The sequence below is a fragment of the Gallus gallus genome, chromosome 4 (assembly GCF_016699485.2).
Source record: "Gallus gallus isolate bGalGal1 chromosome 4, bGalGal1.mat.broiler.GRCg7b, whole genome shotgun sequence".
Lineage (NCBI taxonomy): Eukaryota > Metazoa > Chordata > Aves > Galliformes > Phasianidae > Gallus > Gallus gallus.
Genome location: NC_052535.1, coordinates 49,894,874 through 49,914,843, shown reverse-complemented (window position 1 = coordinate 49,914,843; position 19,970 = coordinate 49,894,874). Strand labels below are relative to the sequence as shown.

At 45.4% G+C, this 19,970-nt stretch overlaps 2 protein-coding genes across 8 annotated transcripts in view; one reads left to right on the top strand and one right to left on the bottom strand.

Annotated features, from left to right (window-relative positions):
• Positions 1 to 1,568, bottom strand: LOC100858497. The gene is made up of 4 exons (XM_040700472.2): positions 1,506 to 1,568; positions 1,129 to 1,232; positions 328 to 588; positions 1 to 245 (listed from the first exon to the last, which is right to left on the bottom strand). Exons 1-4 carry the CDS (start codon positions 1,566 to 1,568, stop codon positions 23 to 25), a joined length of 651 nt encoding a protein of 216 aa, XP_040556406.1. The 3' UTR covers positions 1 to 22.
• A 1,796-nt stretch (positions 1,569 to 3,364) lies between these two features.
• The window catches only part of GC (GC vitamin D binding protein), a 43,818-nt gene continuing 27,212 nt past the window's right edge, over positions 3,365 to 19,970 (top strand). For 6 of the 7 annotated variants that reach the window (XR_005859116.2, XR_005859112.2, XR_005859114.2 and 3 more), the window contains exons 1-13: positions 3,365 to 3,490; positions 5,119 to 5,188; positions 5,586 to 5,718; positions 5,822 to 6,033; positions 6,719 to 6,851; positions 7,335 to 7,429; positions 7,714 to 7,843; positions 7,929 to 8,131; positions 8,350 to 8,482; positions 8,628 to 8,725; positions 8,968 to 9,100; positions 9,190 to 9,265; positions 11,085 to 11,189. Coding sequence is in view for 1 of the 7 variants with exons in the window: in NM_204882.2 (NP_990213.1) it covers positions 3,430 to 3,490; positions 5,119 to 5,188; positions 5,586 to 5,718; positions 5,822 to 6,033; positions 6,719 to 6,851; positions 7,335 to 7,429; positions 7,714 to 7,843; positions 7,929 to 8,131; positions 8,350 to 8,482; positions 8,628 to 8,725; positions 8,968 to 9,100; positions 9,190 to 9,243 (1,455 nt within the window). In the remaining 6 variants the exon portion in view is untranslated. Of the gene's footprint in view, positions 3,491 to 5,118; positions 5,189 to 5,585; positions 5,719 to 5,821; positions 6,034 to 6,718; positions 6,852 to 7,334; positions 7,430 to 7,713; positions 7,844 to 7,928; positions 8,132 to 8,349; positions 8,483 to 8,627; positions 8,726 to 8,967; positions 9,101 to 9,189; positions 9,388 to 11,084; positions 11,190 to 19,970 lie in introns of those variants that run through there. The other variant, NM_204882.2, reaches the window with a different exon arrangement.

The following is a 19,970-nucleotide window of genomic DNA, read 5'->3' as shown; positions in this document are numbered from 1 at the left end:
TTCTGGCTGCATCTTAGGGAGTTTATTGGGAGGTGGTCTCTGATGAGGCTGAGTGGACAGGTGAGGGGCTGCAGACGATGTTGATCTTGGTGTTGCTGTCATTGATGGTGTTGATCTTGGTCCTGTTCTTATGATGCTGTGAGGACTGGCTTTGTTTTTCCCAGCGGAGCATGGTGGTAGAAAGGCAGTCAGCAGCGTTCATCTCTTTTTCCAGTAGTAGTAGGTGACACAGACGCGTGTGTACCCTGCTCAGTGGGGAGCATTAAGCATGTAGCTAATTACAATTACAATTACACTGGCCAATATAATAAACTCATTTACTGTCACCTTTTTTCTTGCTCAGTGGCGTGTTGGCAAACCTCCGATTCCTCTTGTTCCTGCGGCTGGGGGGCACTCTGCCCAGGCGCCTGGAGTGCCCCCTGTGCTGTCTGCTGTGCCCCCGCCGGGCCCTCACCATCCTTGGATCCACTCAGCCCCCCAGCTCCCCAGACACTGATGGGTCTGATGCTCCGGAAAGATGCTGGGAAGAAGTTCCTTTGTTGAGCACATAGTGGGGACCCTGTCACCCTGGTGATGGGGGAATTCTCCCTATGAGCTCACAAGGACAGAGATGCTGGCAGCATCTCCCTCAGCATCCCAAGTACTGGATCAGCCACCTGACCCCCTCTTATCCCCCCCATTGTCACTGAGACCACGATCATGCCTTTCTTTATGCTTGATGATGGAGAAGTACCTTTGGGATGAGCTACTGCCACATGCCCATGCACAGGGGTGGACACACAGCTCCTGAATGCTTCATCCTGGCTCAGCATCACCTTCCTTAGTTTCTTGCTTCCTGGGCAGCTTTGGGGGAGCTCTGTGCACCCCAGTTCCCATACTCAACTCTACCATATACCCTCTTTGCCCATCTCCCTACCACCTCACAGCCCTTTTCTACCACCACCATTCCAGCAGTGAGACAAGACAAGGATGCTTTCAGGATTTCATTGGCAGGATCACACCCTGTGGGTGGCCCTGTTTTTTTTTTTTTTTTTTTTTTGGTAGAGGGAGCACTGAAGCATCAGATCCTGTCCAGTAGTAGTCACTGAGCAGGGAAGCTGTCAGTGTGCTGGGAGCCAAATTACTGGCCTGACTTCTTTCTTGGGGTCTTCTGCAGCCCGTATTTTTGGCCTGCAGGACACAGAATTGTGAGCTCCCCTTGTTACCACAATGACCTCACTGCCACTGTTCCTCTGTTGGAAAATTTCATGGAATTTTCAAAGTTAGAAAAGATTTCTTAGATCACCTAGTCCAACCATCCCCTACTACCAGTGCTGCCCACTAAACTTATGTCTCTAGGTGCTACATCTACCCTTTACTTTAAACACCTCCTGGTATGGTGACTCCACCATCTCCCTCAACAGTCTGTTTCAATGCATTACTACCCTATCCAACATATATTATATCCAACCTGGACCTCTCCTTGCACAACTTAAAGCCTTTATCTCTTGTTCTATTCATGTTACCTGGGAGAAGAGGCCAACCTCTGCCTTAACACAACCTCCTTTCAGGCAGTTGTTGAGAGCCATAATGTCTCTCCTGAGCCTCCTCTTCTCTAGACTGAACAATCCCAGTTCCCTCAGACACTCCCCATAAGACTTGTGCCGCAAACCCTTCACAGCTTCACTGCCCTTTTCTGAAACCATTCCAGGACCTCAATGTCTTTCTTGGACTGAGGGGACCAAAACAACACATTAGTCAAGGTGGGGCCTCTGCAGAGCTGAATTTAGGGGGATGATCACCTCCCTGGTTCTGCTGGCTACACAATTTCTGGTACAAACCAGGCTGCAATTGGTCTTCTTGGCTCATGGTCAGTTGAGTTTCGACCAGCACCCCCAGATCTTTCTTCTCCACACAGCTTATCAACACTTCTGCTCATGTACCACGCTTTTACCTGGCCACTTTTTTTTTTTTTTTTTGAGTCTGCCTTTTGCCATGTTCCTTGAAGCAGTTGGATTTCCACCCCTCTGCTGGTGGCCACACTTGGGCTTCTGGGCTTGCTTGTACTGTGCCATGTCAGCCTCCACTTCTGCACCTTCTGAAGTGTACCCTCACAGATAAGAATGTGGCTGTTTGTAATGTGGTAGCATCAGGTAGTGATGCAGTGGGGTAGCTGTTAGTTTCCACTACTCAAGTGTCCCTAAAGAAGCAAAATGAGAGGGTTTGCCTCAACATGCCACCAAATAGCTCATCCCAATGCTTCATCCAGAGTTTCATGCAGTATTTCCAATCAATTTCCTTTTCAAAAGCACATTTCTAAGCAAATAAATTATCAAAAAAATGCTGTTAAATAGAGACTCACTAGCTAGAGTGTAGATTGGGTAATTTCCCAACTTGTTTTGGCTCCAAACACAGTCTCCGAATGAGTGAACTGGAGCTACAGAGCCCCTGAAATGCTGCTGCACCAGGCAGTGTACACGACTGTTGTTGCTTGTCGGATTCATTTATGGCTTTCTGTGGGCAGATGAATGTTCATCTTGCTTGTCTGGGGAAGAGCTCAGCTGTTGACCACTTCTTCCTTGCTTAGCACTGGAGAGTAAACTGTGAAGCACCCCTCATCAGCAGGGTTCACGAGCAATTATTCTAAAGCTATTTTTAGCAGATTTCCATGTTTTTCTTATTTTTCTTGAGAACTGAGAGAATAGGTGGTAATTCAGCAGTGTGCCATGGGAAAATTACAGCCTGAATCACATAGGGTAGTCACAGAAGAGACAGACCATCACTGTTTATACCAAAATAGCCTATTATCCAGGTGTCTTCCACAGATGAATGGTAATCAAACACTCCTCAGCTCTGTAAAGGTCATGAATCCTTCTGAGTAGCCAAGCTACATCACGTTTTGTTATGTTATTATTCTGCACATCTAAGAAGACTGTCACCATCCTACATAGCATGTCAGCTGGCATATTTGCTTCCATGGCACATCTTGCAGGGAAAAAGTCTTTGCGTTTTGCTGCATTTCCCAGCCATGGTGCAAGCCATCTGTCTTCCCAGGGCTGACACCCACCAATCACTAATTTCCAGAAGAGCCACCTCTGTCCTCACAAAGATGCTTACAACATGATCCTTAGCGCTTGTAGGGTGCATGGGGTGCTTTCTCTCTGCATCTCCTTTTGCACTGATGCAGGGCAGGAAAATCCTATGTGGGGTCCTATAGCAATGTGCTACTGTTTTCCCTGAGTTAATTATTAAAATCAGTCCCAAATCGGATGTGCTGGCGCACTGGGCCAAGGATGCTCGCCCCCTGCTCTGCAGCCAGGATTAATAATTCATCCAGTGACACACAGGAGCTCCATATAAATGCTGGGCTGGGTTTCCCACTGCTGCTTTTTTTGCACGGAGAGGAAAAGCAGTGGTAGTGACCACGCTCTGCTGTGGCTCCACCACACCATGAAGGCGGCTGTTACCTTCCTGCTGCTGCTTTCTGTAGCAACTCACGCCGAACACCGAGGTAAGAGTGCTTACTCTCAAAATCCTTGTACTGCTGTGGCTGAGATGGATTTACTGCCCCGTACTAAGTAGGGTCTGTGATACCGTACGTATTAACATACTAATTGTTTTGAGCTTATAAAGAAGTTCAAAAATGAGGTTTTACCATCCCCGGTTCTTTTTCTACATGGAGACAAGTGAATTGAGCACCTAGCGTTGTGCTCTCTGCTCAACAATGTAGGGAAGCATAGATCTGCCCCCAAAACCCTGCCCAAACATACATTTTCACTGCTGGATTATGGAAGTGAAAAGGAATTCAAAACGCTGACACCCACAGCAGGACAGACTGATGTCCATGTGAGGATAGCCTGTGGGTTTCCTCGCCTTTCAGAGACCAGCTTCCCAGTAACAACAGCAGCAAAATTCTAAACCATCGCAACAGAGTGTTGACTGCTCCTCTTCAACCCTCCCTGCTTCAGAGATGCAGTCTTCTCTGCAGAATTGCCAGAATTTGCAGCTGTTATGTTTAGCCACACAGCTCTCTCCTGCTTTTCTGTTCCTGGAGCTTTGCTTGGTTGCCAGCAGATAAATCCCTCCCAAAATGGCCTCTGATTTCATGCTGGACCCTCAGCGTTTACTTTCTTAAACTTATCATTTTTTTTTCTTTTCCTATTGCAACCTTGTAAAATTACTTTTTTTTTTCTTTCCTCTTTCTGAAGCAGTTTGACCCTTGGCTGATATATCAGTATATAACCCCGTGGTTTGGGTAAAATGACCCTGCACCACACTGGTGGAGGCAGGGGCTGACACACTGCAAAAGTGCAGTGATTTGCAGCAGCACGAGAGATACAGACAGGAGAATGCAGCTTTGACTGGAACCCCTAAGGGAACAAGGGAGATCTTTCTGCTACAAAAGGCCTTATGAGAATCGCATTAAAGTTGCAGCAGAGAGGCCAGCAGGGTATCAGTGTTTACTTTGCTGGTATCAAAGTCTAAACGATGCCTTTTGCAGTCAAAAGTCAATACTATTTCCAAGGAATGCAAGAGTGTCTGGGGATATGTTTACTGCCACCTGCTCCTGACCTGCACAGCTCCAGATAAGAACCGACACTGCCTGTTTCACCCATACAAAGTGGACAAGGGGCAAGTGTGCTTTTCCCTCAGCTCTCCCAACTACAGGGAGGAATTTTCCATCTCACCCTTTCTTTGGATGCAAACTGCAGCAGCACAGTCAGGGTACCACAGCTGCTTCCCTAATACATGATAGGTCTGACATGAGGGGAGAAGCCGTCGCATAAGAAAAGGCAACCTTAAAGCAAGGAATAGAGCAAGATTTACATCCTTATATACAGCTGTTCAGAAAAGAAATGAGAAGTGAGAATAAAACGTAGACATGGTATAAACTTCTCTGGGTAAGCTTATGGGAGGAAGAGTAACACCATCACAACTCCTTGTCATAAAGTATTTAATAATAGTTTTTCCTTGCAAAAAGAGAAGGACATGAGCTATTTTCTACAGTAGATTCAATGGAGCTGAGCAGTACTGTTTTTTGGTTATTTTTCTGCAGTAAGAAAGGTCACTGGGACGGAGGCATCCACTTAAGCAGAATTGGTGAACTGACCCCAGATCTTCCTTTTTCCATGTTTACAGGTAGACCATATGTTCGTGACAAAGTCTGCCAAGAGTTCAAGACCATGGGGAAGGATGACTTCCGAGCCATGTAGGTGCCTCCTACAGTATTTACCCTCCTAAGAAACTTAGCACATAGATCTCCTCAGAATTAAACAATACCTTAGAAACAGGCAGATCTATTTGCTCATTTATTCATTCCCTGCAAATGAGGGCTCCTATTGCTTTAATGGGCCTGTGTACTGGAGAAAGGCTTCCTTTGTGGTTGAATTCCACAGAACAGCTATACGGTCAAATAACGAAGAGCTAACGCACACCCGAGGCCTGCTCCAGGCAAAGACCAGCCACCTCCAGCCTGGCAATGCTTTTTCAGAATGTGCCACTGGTTCTTGAAGGTGGTTTTGTTAGACTGTGTTTCCTCAGGCTGATCTTGATGTAGGCTTTTAGGAAATGCACTGAGTTCATCCTCTTGTCATTTTTGCTCCCAGGACCCTCATCATGAACAGCAGGAAGTTCTCCAATGCTACCTTCGAGGAGATCAGCCACCTCGTGCATGAGATGGTCTCACTGGCAGAGACCTGCTGTGCGGATGGTGTTGACCCTTCCTGCTACGATACTGGGGTATGTTGACAACAACCAGCCGGTGGTCTCTAAAACTGTGGATGCATTTGATTCGGGCGAGTGTTCTCCAGCCCTGGGCAAACAGCATCCTCCCTTCCCACAGTCTTCAGCCCTGTCAGCCAAGTCCTGCAGCCCCGACTCGCCTTTCCCTGCCCATCCGGGGACAGCCGCCTGCTGCCTTCACCAAGGCCTGGAGCAGAAGCTGTGCCTGGCTGCCCTAGAGCACCCACCACGTCAGCTGCCCCACTATGTTGAGCCTTCCAATGAGGAACTCTGTGAGGCATTCAAGAAGGACCCGAAGGACTTTGCTGACAGGTAAGGGCCAGCAGGCTGAGCTGGGCTGGAAAAAGTGCTCGGTCTTGCTGTGATGCCAAGCCAGGGTACACACAAGCTGGTCAAAGTTCGGAAAACAGTAGCTGAAAATTGGAAAGTAATCTGGAAGGGTTCTTGATGTTTATCTTAAAGCCTATCCTTTTCTTTCTGGGGTGGAGTGAGATATGCACCTCTGTCACTGAGGGCCATCAAGCTCTCCGCCAGGAGTAACCATGCCACTTTGTAAAAGTGCTTTGGTTATAAAAACACCGTATTGATTGCTGCAGCTATGCACAGGGGCAAGGAGTGATAATCCCTGTAGCTCACACCACTGCACATTTCTCTCCCCATCTTGCCCCTGCGCCGCTGTCTGAAGCAGAAGCAACTGCCTTGGCTCCTGGCCAGCCCCTTTCTGGGGCTACTGGTACATCCAAACTAAATGTTAGTGTATTTTGCATTTGTGTAGGCCCCAAGGACAGGATTATACAAAATGAATGAGAGATGGAGGTGGCCATATAAGTGGCTAGAGAGGGGCTATCAGGTGGGTTGATGGATTGGTACATGAAGCCAGCAGCACAGGAAGGTTCCTGCAGGGCTGACATCCCCAGCATAGCTATAACATTCCCAAATAACACGTCTGCAACTGAGCACCTCCTCCTGGAGTGTCTGAGGGTTGCCTCTGACACAGGTTCCTGCACGAGTATGTCAGTAGCTACGGCCAGGCGCCCTTGCCCGTGCTCTTGGGCTCCACCAGGAACTTCCTCTCCATGGTCTCCACCTGCTGCATATCCCCATCGCCCACTGTCTGCTTCCTGAAGGAGGTGAGTGTGCTCCCCACGGCCTGCTTTTCCCTTTTGCTCATTTACCCTACGGATGCCCACAGCCAAGGGTGGCTCAGCCTGGCCCCACTCATCTTCAACCAAGCAGCGTGAAGCTGCTGGTTATTTCTAGGAGGTTTTCGTCTACTTTTGTTCTCGGTATTGGGGATTTTCAAGTTAAATTGCTGATCACCATGCTGAATTTCCAAATACATGTGAAGTTGGTGGGAAATCCACCCAGATGGTGGTGGGACAATTTTCATGAAACTCTCAGTAGCTTCAAAACCCAGCATGAGAAGAACTGTTGTTGCCTTTTGCAGCCAGTAGTAAAAGGAGGCTGAATTACAGGGCTGCTCACAGCATAGCCAAGCAGCAACTTGCCAAGTACGGTATTTTTTACCTTGCCTGTGGAGAGGTATCCATTTTTCCTGAAGGATATCTCCACCCTACCATCCGCTCTACTGCTACATATTCTTCTTTTTGCAGAAACTGCAAAGAAAAACTCTTTCCCTACTCACTTTGATGTCGAACAGAGCTTGCTCCCGCTTGGCAGCATATGGGAAGGACAAAATGAAGTTCAGGTAAAAAGGGGATAAAGTGTTTTCTGCTCTTTATATCAGTTAGATGGGGAATGCTTTCCTATTTCCTATTTCCTTTCTGGTTTTCACCAAAATGCATTCCAGCAAAGATGGAGATTACCTCCTCAGAATAAGGCTGGTTGGTCTGTACCCAAGGAGTGCTTGGGTGCTGCACAGTGTGTGTGAAGGGCAAAAGCACAGATACAAAAATACTAGACATGTTATGGTCTCTACTCAAGTTTGTGGAACAGATGGGCTGATCCCCTCTATGCTTTGTGTCTCCCCAGCTACCTGACCATGCTTGCCCAGAAGATACCGAGTGCTTCATTTGAGGACCTTTCCCCTCTGGCAGAGGATGCGGCTGAGATGTTCTCACAGTGCTGTGACTCAGTGGCTGAAGACTGCATTCAGCAGAAGGTAGAACAGTCCTGAGCCACCTTAGGTCTGGGAGGCTCCCTGAGCAGGACACCAAACTGTATTTCCTCTCCTCCTCCCTCTGCAGTTGTCGGAGCACACCACAAAGATCTGCGCCACACTGTCAGCCAAAGACAAAAGGTTTGCTGACTGCTGTGAAGGAAAAAATGTCATGCAAAACTACTTCTGCATCTCTTCCCTGCAACCAGCTGTGGCCCCCAAACTGCCTGAACTTCAGAAGCCAACCAACAAGCAATTGTGTGATGATAACGGGGCCCTCCACACCAGAAGGTCCGTACTCACTGCAACTAGTTTCCTTACTCCTTCTCTTCATTACGTAATTTAATTATTATTTGAACTTTTCTCATGGTAGCCTAAAGAGAACCATGTGCTACGAGGAGAAGGTTTTAGAAGTGCAGGCTGTACATTGCTGCTGCATCCAAGAGCTGGCGGCTTTGATGGGAACAGCCAGTGCTAAATATTAACTTGTTTTTCCTGCCATGCTGCAGGTACATGTTTGAGCTGGCACGGAGGCACACCAATGTCCCTGATGTCTTTCTTGGCAAGCTGTATGATGCCTCTGAAAATGTCATCAAGGAGTGCTGCTCTGCCAAGGATGCTTCCAGCTGCCTTGACGGCAAGGTAGCTGGGAGGGGTGCCTTTTGTTTTACACAACATAAACTTCCGTGACATTGTCCACTGCCTCCCTCTCCATCTCCTGCATCCCCACAAAACCTATGTATGTATGGTCCTGGTTATGGAAATTGCCCTCTCTTGTGCCACACAGCGACAGCAAATGGGAACAGAGCTGCCTGCCTTCCTGGAAAAGACCGACCAGCTCTGTGGACAGTACACTGAGCTGAATTTCCTTGACTTCAAGAAGAGGTAAAGGCTCCTCCCCCTCTGCTGATGCCCCCGGAAATGCATGCTTAATTTAGCCAAGCTTTTGCGCCTGAAATCTGTCTGTATGAGCTTAACTTCTCCCGTGGCATCAGGGAAGATTTTCCCGCAAACCATGTCATGAAATTTTGGCAGTGCACTGTGGTTTGGAGGTAAAATGCACCAGAGTCCTTGCAGAAGCCCTCCACACACACTGACACATTCTCCTCTCTGGCCCCAAATTGCAGGCTGAGGGACAGCATCAGGCAGACCAGGCCAGATGCTAGCCCCGAGCTGCTGACACAGCTGACAGACCAGAGAGCTGATTTTGCCTCCACATGCTGCCCAGCGAACTCGCCACCACTGTACTGTGTTGCTCAGGTAGGGCATCTCCCACCACCCAACACTATGCATGAGACAGTCACCTGCCCTGGGCTTGCCAAACTTCAGTTCTTTCTCCTCTCTTGCAGGTGACTGCAGAGCTGGCAAGTACATGCAAGCAGGGCTCCTGCATGCTGGTCTAGGTGTGGGACAGTGAAGAACAAGGTGAGGGGTCCAGCTGGAGGATGCAAAATGTTGCTGTTGTCTGGACCAGCTGGCAGCCCCTTAACTGATACATCACTGCAGCCACAATAAACATTTTAAAAAACTCCTGGGGCACACCAAAACCTTGCTTTCTGTATGGTTGCACGGTGGTATGCCAGGTTGCAAAGCTTGCAGACAGGAGGTAAAGGTCCTGTGGGAGTTCATGTTATAAACTGTTAGGCAGGAAAATAGGAATCACATACCAAATATCCACAGAGACGGGGTTGCTCTTTCTGACTGTTTGGATATTGTCACTGTGGAAGGAGGCAGTAACATCATAAGGTGAGCTGTCCGTCCGAAATAAAACAGCTCAAGTTTCAGCAGTTGCCAAGAGATGGCGCCTGCAACCCAGGGAAGAGAGGAACGTGCTGTGTGTAACATCTTCCGGCCCTGCTGTTTCCCAAAGTGGGCAGGGTGAGGCTGCTCCCCGTGCTCCCAAAAAGCGATCTGCACAAGGCTACCTGACCACACTCCAAATAAATCTCCCTGTCAGAAGGCTGGGAAAAGTAACGCCGTGTCCCTGTTGCCCGCATGGACTCTTGGAAGGGGCTCGTTTTGATGCTGTTTTTGCGTTATGGTACCTTTTGCTACTCGTAAGGAACTTCTAAAATGAGAATTGAGCTGCAAGTGCTGGCTTGGCTATGCCAGATAACATCGATCCTCACAAGATATTGTAACAGCATCACAGGGCTGAGGTTACTTGTGAAAACAAAGCATCTTTCTTGACAAGATTTAGCACTAGTAGATTTCCTGGGAATTCAGAGGAACAAACCACACTGATGACAGTCTTGTGGCAGCCATACATCAGGGTCACCAAGCTTTCCATACATAAAGATTATTCTCTTCTGCTGCGTGCACATCCTTCCGCAAACCTTTACTGAAGTGGGTTAAGAAGGCATTGCCCCATGCTTGTCAGCTCCAGCTTAGCATACCCCGGCTGCTATGGAGCCTCTGACAAGCAGATCTGTCACTTCACAGCCCCTCATTTTTGATGCCTGAAAGGGATTTTGACAGTAGGTGATGGGTCTTCTTATAAACACTAATTTTAAAGGTTTTAAACACAACCTTAAGCATCCAACTTTGCCAGACATCACATGAGCTATGCTTACCTCTTCTCAGTGCTGTGTCTTCATCATGAGGAGGGAGCAGGGTGAGGGAGCTGCTGTGGGACAGCAAGGAGCACCAGTGCCTGCCCTTGTGATGGCAGCACCTTGTGTTGGTCTGAAGGAGACTGTTCTGTGGGCCAGCAGAAACCATTTTGGGTCAGGGGCTATCCAAAAGTGGGGATGAATGGGATGGTAGTGGTAAGTCACATTTTGTCCTCTTGTCCACAGTTTCAGCCATGTTTTCTCACAGATCAAAGCCACCTTTCTGTGCCCTGTATTTGTGGACAGTTTGTGGGGAGAGCATGGTTGGGGTTGGGAGATATTATTGCTTTTTTTTTAGTGCTGCACTTTCTCATAGAATGGGGATGACCAGCCTCAGAATGCCATTTGAAAAGCAAAACCATCCCTTCACGCTGACCTATAGTGTCATTCGGGACCAACACTAATCCAGTGTGAGGTGGCCCTCTCAACACTTCTTTCACGGTGTTTGAAAATGGACATTTCTGCTTGGCATGACCATCCCATGCCATGGTGATCCCAGTTTGCCTTGTCTCCAGTGCCATAGAGTGTGTTTCCCCATGCAGCAGGGGGTGAGACAGCAAAGTCATACCAGAGGGGCTTCACCCCATTGCCTTCCCAAGCAACATCACTTCTCTCCTCTGATTTATTTGTAGAAAAGCCTCTGCATTTGCTGTCCTGGAGCCACCACGGGGCTCAGAGCAGAGCTGTAGGAGTGGACTTCACAGTGTGACCCCAGAGCAATCCCAGGCATTGCCAAGGTACGTTCACGTTCGGACTTCATAAATACCATCTAGTAGAGGTCCCTCCAGCTTCTTTGGTATCTTGTGAGAGTCCTACCAGCACAGTGGCTGAAACCAGTTTACTTTTATGTACATTTACACATGGGAAATTTCATCTCCATAGTCTTAGCCTTGCTGCAGCACCTGCCTGCTTCTTTATTCTGACTGGAAATGTAAATAGTGTGACAAGTAAATAGCATGGCTTTAATTGTAGTGACTAAGCTCTGTGCGGTGTTTCATAGCCAAAATATATTTCTATAGATTTAAGTTGTTTCTGACGTTGTTGCTTAGGAAAAAAAAAAAAACAACACCTGTGGTTAATTGTAAGGAGAACTAGCATTTGTTTCTAAGCGAGTGAAAGCTTTCCAAATGCCTTTTCTTTTCACAGTTAAAATATGGATTAGATGCCTCTCTGTCCCGAGGCATTAGCTGAAAGGGTGGTTGTGGTTGAGATTTTTCTTTGCTTTTTTTATTCCTTGTGAATGTAAGTATGGCAGAGTCAGGTCCTACAGTAATTCTTTACTATTGCAAATCAACACAGTATTATAGCATAAGGAATTAAAGTACAGAAAACCAGTGTGAACCCCTACTTTTGCACAAGGCGCAGTAGCCGGTGACCTTCACAGGGTGTGAACGTTTCACTGACATAGTCACACATCTTTTATTGATGAGCTTAGGCTGGAAGGGAAAGTTTATGTCAAAATCCAAATGCATATCAAACAGTCCTTGCGAAGAGCAGGGGCACTGTCTGCCATTCCAGGAAGATGAAACTTTGCCAGTAACAGAACTCACATTTCCAGGAAACCTTTGGTCTTTTAATGTGAACTCACCTTAAAAAATGCCATACATGGGTCCTAACAGCCTCAAATTACAGAGACAGAAAGCTCATAACACTTCATCAGTCCCCAGTAGAAAGTACCCACCTGGACATAAAAGTCACGCTGTTCATTCCCTCCCAGTGACCTCAAAGTGATTCTATGACATCTGCTGGGTCCTCTTGTTTTGTAGACATTGGGTAATCTCCCTTTGGCCTCTTCTGCTTAAAAGTCAAAAGAAGGCTTCAAAATATCTAGTGGCAGACTTCAGCAGCACCAGAGGTCTTTCTGAACTCTCCCTGGAGGTATCCCTACCTACTGATCCCTGAGCAAAAACAAGCAGGTGAAATATCTTCTCTTTATGTCACAGTGCAGGGACCCTTCTGCTTTTTCATGGAAGTGAAAGCTGAGTCATTTCATTTCCTTCTATGTATCACCTAGCTAACTTGGCTGTACAATAAATGGGCTGCGGTAAAGCCAGAAACTGCCTAACCATGAGGCTGTTCTCCTTCATGCAGAAGCATATCTTGTTATGGAAAACAGTGCAGCACCCCCAGGTCGTGCTTGTATGCTCTCCATTGCTAACATATCACCTCTAATCCAACATAGGGAACGTGAGGAATAAATGAGCTACCCGTGCCATATTTTCTTGTGCGTGCTTATCTGTCTCTCTCCCATTATTTTTTATATATATATATACACATATGCATGTGTTTATGTTTTAAGTACTAATGTAAAAGTTTGGGGGAAGTGCCAGTGGTGAACAGTATGGGAAGGCAAAGGTGTCAGTACTAGATCAAAGACCATACTAACATGTTGTAATTACAAAATACTGCAACAAACAGAAAATCAGATGTTCTAGGTCAGCGTGACATTACCAAAAAAGCCACCACTCACTGTGGTAAAAGGGATGTTCCTAAACGTGACAAGATTAAGCTGTCGTCACTTTATTCTGTGCTGAGCCTAGAATGGTTGCGCTGACCCACTGGATGCGGTGCAGAAGCCAAGTATTTGAAGGTGACCCCTTCAGCTTCAGCTTTGCAGTGGGGAAACGAGGCACAGGATATTTCTAATCCCATCCTAGAAAGAAATAATTATATTCTCTAAGATGGCTGTAGCGGTGGCTGCTGGGACACCAGTCAACAAACAAGCATTTGATTCGCAAGGTGTAAAATATTCCCCTTCGCTGTGATAATACATGCATATTGTAAAGAATTTCTTTTGCTCATGCAGGAGTTGATGTCTTGCCTCCATCCTCATTGAATACTGTAGTTCAATAAAATCAGGCTGTATCTTTTGCCTATTTTTAGGAATAAAAAAAAAAGTATAGATTTGGCAATATGGTACAAAAGTGTTCCTGCTCTAAGTAGAGGTTTTCATTCATATGTGAATCAGCTCCATTAAAATAATCTGTGATGCTTTCAACTGCTACTAAAGCCTCTCCAAGGAGGAAAACATACTGTCATTATTACTGTTTCTGCACTTCACACAAGTAAATTTGCTTGAAAAGAAAATGGAGTTGAGGACAATGCTGACTTAATAAGAATTATATCACCATTTTTTAAATTTAACACAGGTGTTTTCATTCTGAAGTTAATTTATTACAAGCAGCGATAGAATTCTCAAACTATATTCTCAGAAAAAGTTGTTACAAGTATTTTAACAAGTATCAAGGGCCTCCTGATTAAATAGAGAAGATATGAGACAGAGTTTCATTGAAAGACAAACAAACAAGTATGCTGATCCCAGCCGTACAGCTTGAATAAGGACCAGCAGGCAGCTTGAATAAAGGAGAGATATTCAGAAAACAACAAAATGAATCGAACATAGATACCTCTAACAGAAGACAGGAAGACAGAGCTTTAGGTTTTGTGCTATTTCTTTCATACATGAGTAATCTGTAGTTTAAATTTTAAAATCTACTTAGGAAATCAGGAAAACCTACCAGAAAACAGTATTTTGGGATTCTTCTGTACTAGGTTGATACAGTATGTTTGGGTTGGACATGAGGAAATACCTCTTCTCTCTGAAAGGGTGGTCAGGTGCTGGGATGAGCTGCCCAGGGAGGTGGTGGAGTCACCAACCCTGGGAGTGTTCAAGGAACATTTAGATATTGCGCTGAGGGACACAATTTAATGGGAAATGTTGATGGCAGGTGAACAGTTGGACTGGATGATCTTGGAGGTCTTTTCCAACCTTGGTTATTCTATAATTCTGTGGTAAATAAGCTGAGAAATTGCCATTATTCCAGAATGAGAAATGAATGAATGAAAAATGCACAGAATGAAAAATACGCAGCGTTTTAGACTGTAGTCCCATGTATTTGGTTTCTTACTCAATCCCCTGTGAGAGTAACATGTGCAAGGTGGGGCTGGATTTGTGTAATGTGTTGTACACAATGCCTGGTGTTCGCTACTGAAGACAAACATTTTTGGCTTTTCCTTGCAATTGCTTGCAGTGGTGAAATGGTTTCTCTGTGTCCCACATTTAAGATTCGTAAATACAGACTAGAGCAGCAGAACTATGGAAGATGCACAGTTAGCCACTGTTAAATCTCTTGAGTAGTCAATTTCCTTGCATGTAGAACATTTTGCCTCCCAGTATGCTTACCCAGTATCCACAAATCTGCGACTTGTGGCTGCTTCACTTGCACCATCTGTAATGTACCTTGCTTGGAAGGATAGTACTCTTCTTGGAAACCACTCTCAAGTTGTTCAGTTGATTTCACTTTAATCCACTTAAATTGCTGTGAAACTTAGAAAGTGTAGGATAGATACATGGACGGTGAGGCGGATTGAGAACTGGCTGACTTGTAGGGCTCAGAGGGTTGTCATCAGCAGCTCAGAGTGTGATTGGAGGCCTGTAACTAAAAGTGATCCCCAGGGTTCAGTGCTGGGTTGGATCTTGTTCAACATCTTCATCAGCAACCTGGATGAAGGGTTAGAGTCCACCATCAGCAAGTTTGCTGATGATACAAAGCTGGGAGGAGTGGCTGACACACTGGATGGATGTGCTGCCATTCAACAAGACCTGGACAGACTGGAGAGTTGGGCAGAGAGGAACCTGATGAGGTTTAAGAGGAGCAAGTATAGAGTCTTGCAGCTGGGGAGGAACAACCATGTGCATCAGTACAGGTTAGGGGATGACCTGCTGGAGAGGAGCTCTGCAGAGAAGGATCTGCATGTTCTGTTGGACAGCAGTGTGTCCTCATGGCCAAAAAGGCCAGTCGGTATCATGGAGTACATTATAAGGAGCTTGGCCAGCAGGTTGAAGGAAGTGATCCTTCCCCTCTACTCTGCCCTGCTGAGGCCGCATTTAGAATACTGTGTCCAGTTCTGGGCTCCCCAGTTCAAAAAAGATAGGGATCTCCTAGAGGTCCAGCAAAGGGCCGCAAAAATGATAAAGGGCCCGGAGCATCTTGGTTATGAGGAAAGGCTGAGAGACTTGGGTCTGTTCAGCCTGGGCAAAAGACGGGGGATCTAATTCATGTTTATAAATATCTAAAGGGAGTTGGGAAGGCAGATGAAGGAGGCCAGGCTTTTCTTGGTGTGTAGTGATAGGGCAAGGAGAAGTGGCCTAGAAATTGAGCATAGGAAGTTCCATACAAGCATGCGGAAAAAACTTTGTGGTAAGAGTCCCAGAGCACAGGAACAGGTTGTCCAGAGAGGTTGCAGAGTCTCCTTCTGTGGAGATATTCAAGACAGACCCATGTGGATGTCTACCTGTGTGACCTATTCTAGGGAACCTGCTTTAGCAGAGGGGTTGAACTCAGTGATCACTTGATATCCCTTCCAACCCCTGCAATTCTGTGATTCACAGGTGTTGTTTTACTAATTTTACTGATCCACATAGCACTTACTGGTACTTTAGTTTGTGCTGAAATTGCCTGGCTCAGAGAGGAGCTACATGATTTACAGCAAAACACCTGTTTTAAAACATGGTGGTCTGAAGTTGTGAAGTGGTCTTATAGTCCTGAACAACTGAAAATGAGATCTTTAACTGTGGAGAAATCTGTAGTCTGAGCGAAAATGAAAATCCCTATCTACCTGGAGGAAACTAAGAGCAGGGGTACACTTCCTTTTTTTTCCTGAGAAGAGGCTGCCAATATACATCTGTGTGGTCTTGTACGCACTTGTTACTGGCTGAGCAATGGCAGTGCAGAGACTGAGGAAAACAATTTCTCCCATAGCTATGTCTGCAATGGTCAAATCCACTAGGTCATTAACACAAGCTTAGTTGTTGGATATTGTCCTGTGCTTACTTCATCAGAGATTTCTTGTCCCCTGGAAACATGGAAACAACTTCACTTCCCATCTCCAGCAGCTGTCACTCACTGTATTTCCTGAAGCTGCACAGCCAAGTTAAAAACAAAAAAACAAAACCTTGAAATGCCTTTTTCCTATTTTAGCAACAAAGCAGTAGACCCTGCAGAGTTGATGCAGTCCTGGTGGGTGTCTAGTTACCCTAATGCCACAGGGCAGCTCTTACTCACTGACTGTGGACTGACTGCTCCCCAAACAGGCTCCATGAGGAGTCCTGCACTGACAGCTCAACCCAGGTATTGAGACAAACGGAAGCTCCAGGGAAGAGAGAGAAGGCTTTGAGCAGGAAAAGTTTGTAGAATCAGTACCTGTCAGTTGTGTCCTTTGAGCCATCACTAAGATCTCCTGTGCCGTGCTGAGGCCTTTTGGGCATCTCATCCACGAAACCCAATTTTTTCTGTTCAAGCTTTGACAAATCTTCTTATTTCATGTGTCTGTACTTCTGCTGAGTCACAAGAAACAGTTCAAGCAAATTTCAAAGCTGTTGTTTTCAGCTGGTCATCAGCTGATTGTTTATGAACACAGCAGAAAATAGAACAGAGTAGACATGGATCATATGCTGCTTGTACTGGACGTCTCTGTCATTTGTAGGATGCTAGGTTTTCAGCTGTGGGGCATACATCAAAAGCGTTAAGAAGTAACCCACCAGAAGTACTTTGGTGACAGAGAAGTACCTGTGGGAAGAAACCCAGTTTAAGACAGAAGACAGCACAATTACTAGCATTATCCCATAAGACTCTAGAGCAGATTATTTTACTGACTGTTTAATGTCAAGTGTTAGGAATTCTTCGGCAATTAACCACCCTAGCGCTGTAAGGTGTTAAGATATTAAGTGTGGCAGAAAAATGTTCTGTTATTTTGATTCACAAGTGAGGAGCACACTGGATCATAATGATCCATTCAGTGACCTCGAGGAATCCTACCAGTGAGACAAAACGCCTGACACAGCAAAAGCAGCTCTAAAGATGGATAAACCTTTCAAAAGATAGCAGGCCCTGTTAAAATACTTCAGACTTTTCTGATGCCAAGCCATGCAGCTGGTCATGACTTAGTATCAGTGCTGCTGACCTATATGCTGACCTCTTTTCACTCATGCACTTTCCATGTGGCATTGGGCATTGTCCTGGTTGCAAGGCCCCTGTCACAGAGCCAGAATGGCAACAAAAATGAAAATACAAGGGTCACAGCAAGTGGCTTCAGGATGGAAGCAGCTGCAGGCCTTCACATGGGTTACTGCAGCCTGTACCTGCAAGCACAGTGACTGCTGGCAAAAGTAGAGCTGTTGCCACACTAACCTCAGTATACATGCCTTTTTCTTCCAGCCAGTGGAATTCCTGAAACATTTTCCAGTCATTTATTGCAATACAAGTTAATGTTTAACAGGCTCAAGTCTAGCCTTCAGTAGGGCATTGAACTGGTTTCACAAGGAAAAAATGGTGCAAGAGCCTCTTTTTAGATGTGCTGAAGTGGAATAGGATGTTTAAAGGTGGTGAGAAATCTCTTGAGCCTTCAGTTTAACATGAGCAGTTTTCATGGAGAGAAATTGTCACTGTGACCAACTGTGAGTAGCCAAAGTAGTGCAAGCATGAGGAATACGTGAAGAAAGAGGAGAGCAAGTCCCTCAGCGCCAGATAGTGGACATCTTCACATGTTCTTTTTTCACATGGTTATTTGTTTGCATTGTGTCCTTCACATAAAAGTCCCCACACAATGGTTCTTCCGTTACATGCCATCACGAAATATGGAAGACCAACTTGCCCATCTTTCCAAGTGAGTTTTCAGCTTGTGTAAAATAGGCGTACTTCTTTCTCTTTGGGGTTGTGCATACAAGAGGACTAAAATCTTGTTGAAAATCTGAAATGTTGAAATTAGAAATTAACATCTCCACTGAAACCACAGTCTGGCAGGCACATAGCTGTTATTAGCAAAAGAGGAGGAGAGTGCAAAGGAGTCCATCATACAATTGGCGCTGAAGACCAAATGTAAATTGCAATAGTGCATTAGTGGCATGCACCTCATGCGTGTACCTGAGCTGAAAGGGCAACATTTCCTCTTGAAGTGTGCTGACAGCTCTGTTTTCATCAAAGTTGTGTAGGAAAGGGTGTATTTTTTTATTTATTTGGTTGTTTTTTCTGTACTTAAACCAAACACATTTCAAATCCTCCGAAGTCTTTGGAAAACAGAAGAGCTTCCTTTAGATAGAGCTGTTAACCTAAGCAAATCATGCCTGCATAAACAAGACTTCCAATGCAATAACAAGTTGTAAAAAAAAAAAAAAAAAAAGCCATAAAATCTGAGAAACATGGAAAAGATCCCTTCATGCAGCATTTCACTGGCCAGCTGCTGGCTGAAAGCCATCGTAGTACTTCTGCTGTTATGAGAAGCAGAGTCTCAGCTCCATCCAGAGACTCTGCCCAGCAGCTGCATTTCCAGCCTGCTTGAACAGGCACTAAATTCACACTATATTCAACCCACCGTGGGAAGCAAGTTTGAATGTTCAGGCACTCTTGCAGAGTCCATCTCTGCTAGCACACCCTCTCACATATCTGCTGTCCTTCATGAGAAGATGTGTTCAGGTCAACATAAAAAGATTCCACAAATTAACTCTTTTAATCCAGCAAAACACTCATCTTTGAGGCATTATGAATAACATGTTGTGATGACCTCTTTAGATATATACTCATCTCTGGCAATTGATTGCCCAAGAAATCTTACACACGAGCCTATTGGTAGAAATTAATTTGAGGTGCTCATCTACCAGTCCTTTAAATTCTTCACTCTTTCTCTGTTTTTTTCTGATAGAGCACTTGATTTCAGTTCTTCTTCCTGCTGTGACGCTTCATCCTCTGCTCTTGCTTTTTTTCCTACTTTTTCTTCTGCTCCCAGCTGTGCGTAGGTGAGGAAAGAGACCACTTTTTCATTATTTGAGTTTCTATTGGCTGATGGAAGGGCTAAGTAACTTTTGCTGCTCCTTCACTTCAGTTTTCCTTGAAGCAAAGATTCTTTATTTGCTGCTTAGAAAGAAAGCAAGAACAACAACATTAAGTTCATATCCCCTGCCTGAAACAAGTGCATTTTCCTTGTGGTCCTGCCCAGACAAGAAGTTTCCCACTGAAGTGTGAGACAGATGGGCATGCAAAATTCTGATTCACCATTTTAGGTAGCCCACAGTCAGCATGAGAGGAGATACTGAACAGTTAACCTGTGCACCACCTAAGGGCTTTATCTGTAAGGTGAAAGGTGTCAGATTTCTTTAGTATGTGGCTTTGCATTTTTAATCCTCAGTGGTTTTTCTGCTCTTCTAAACTTGCACATGACTGTGTCAGCAGAGAGAAAAGGGATACTGTTAACTATTTTTCTGCACATGCCTTTACCTCTCTCCTGAGAAAGCCAGGTTAAATGGCAAAGGCTAATTAGAGAATCATAAATACTGTATTTACTTGTTATTCCTAGGGCCAGGTTTCTTAATGTCAGTACCAAATATTTGTCTCATGGAGATGTTACATCTCGGGTTTGTGCTGAAGTATGAAGATTCAAAATCATTCTGAGACTATTACTGCACATACGGCATCCTCATTTGGTATGTAAAACTTTTGTAGAGTTACAGTTGGACAGCTTTGAGT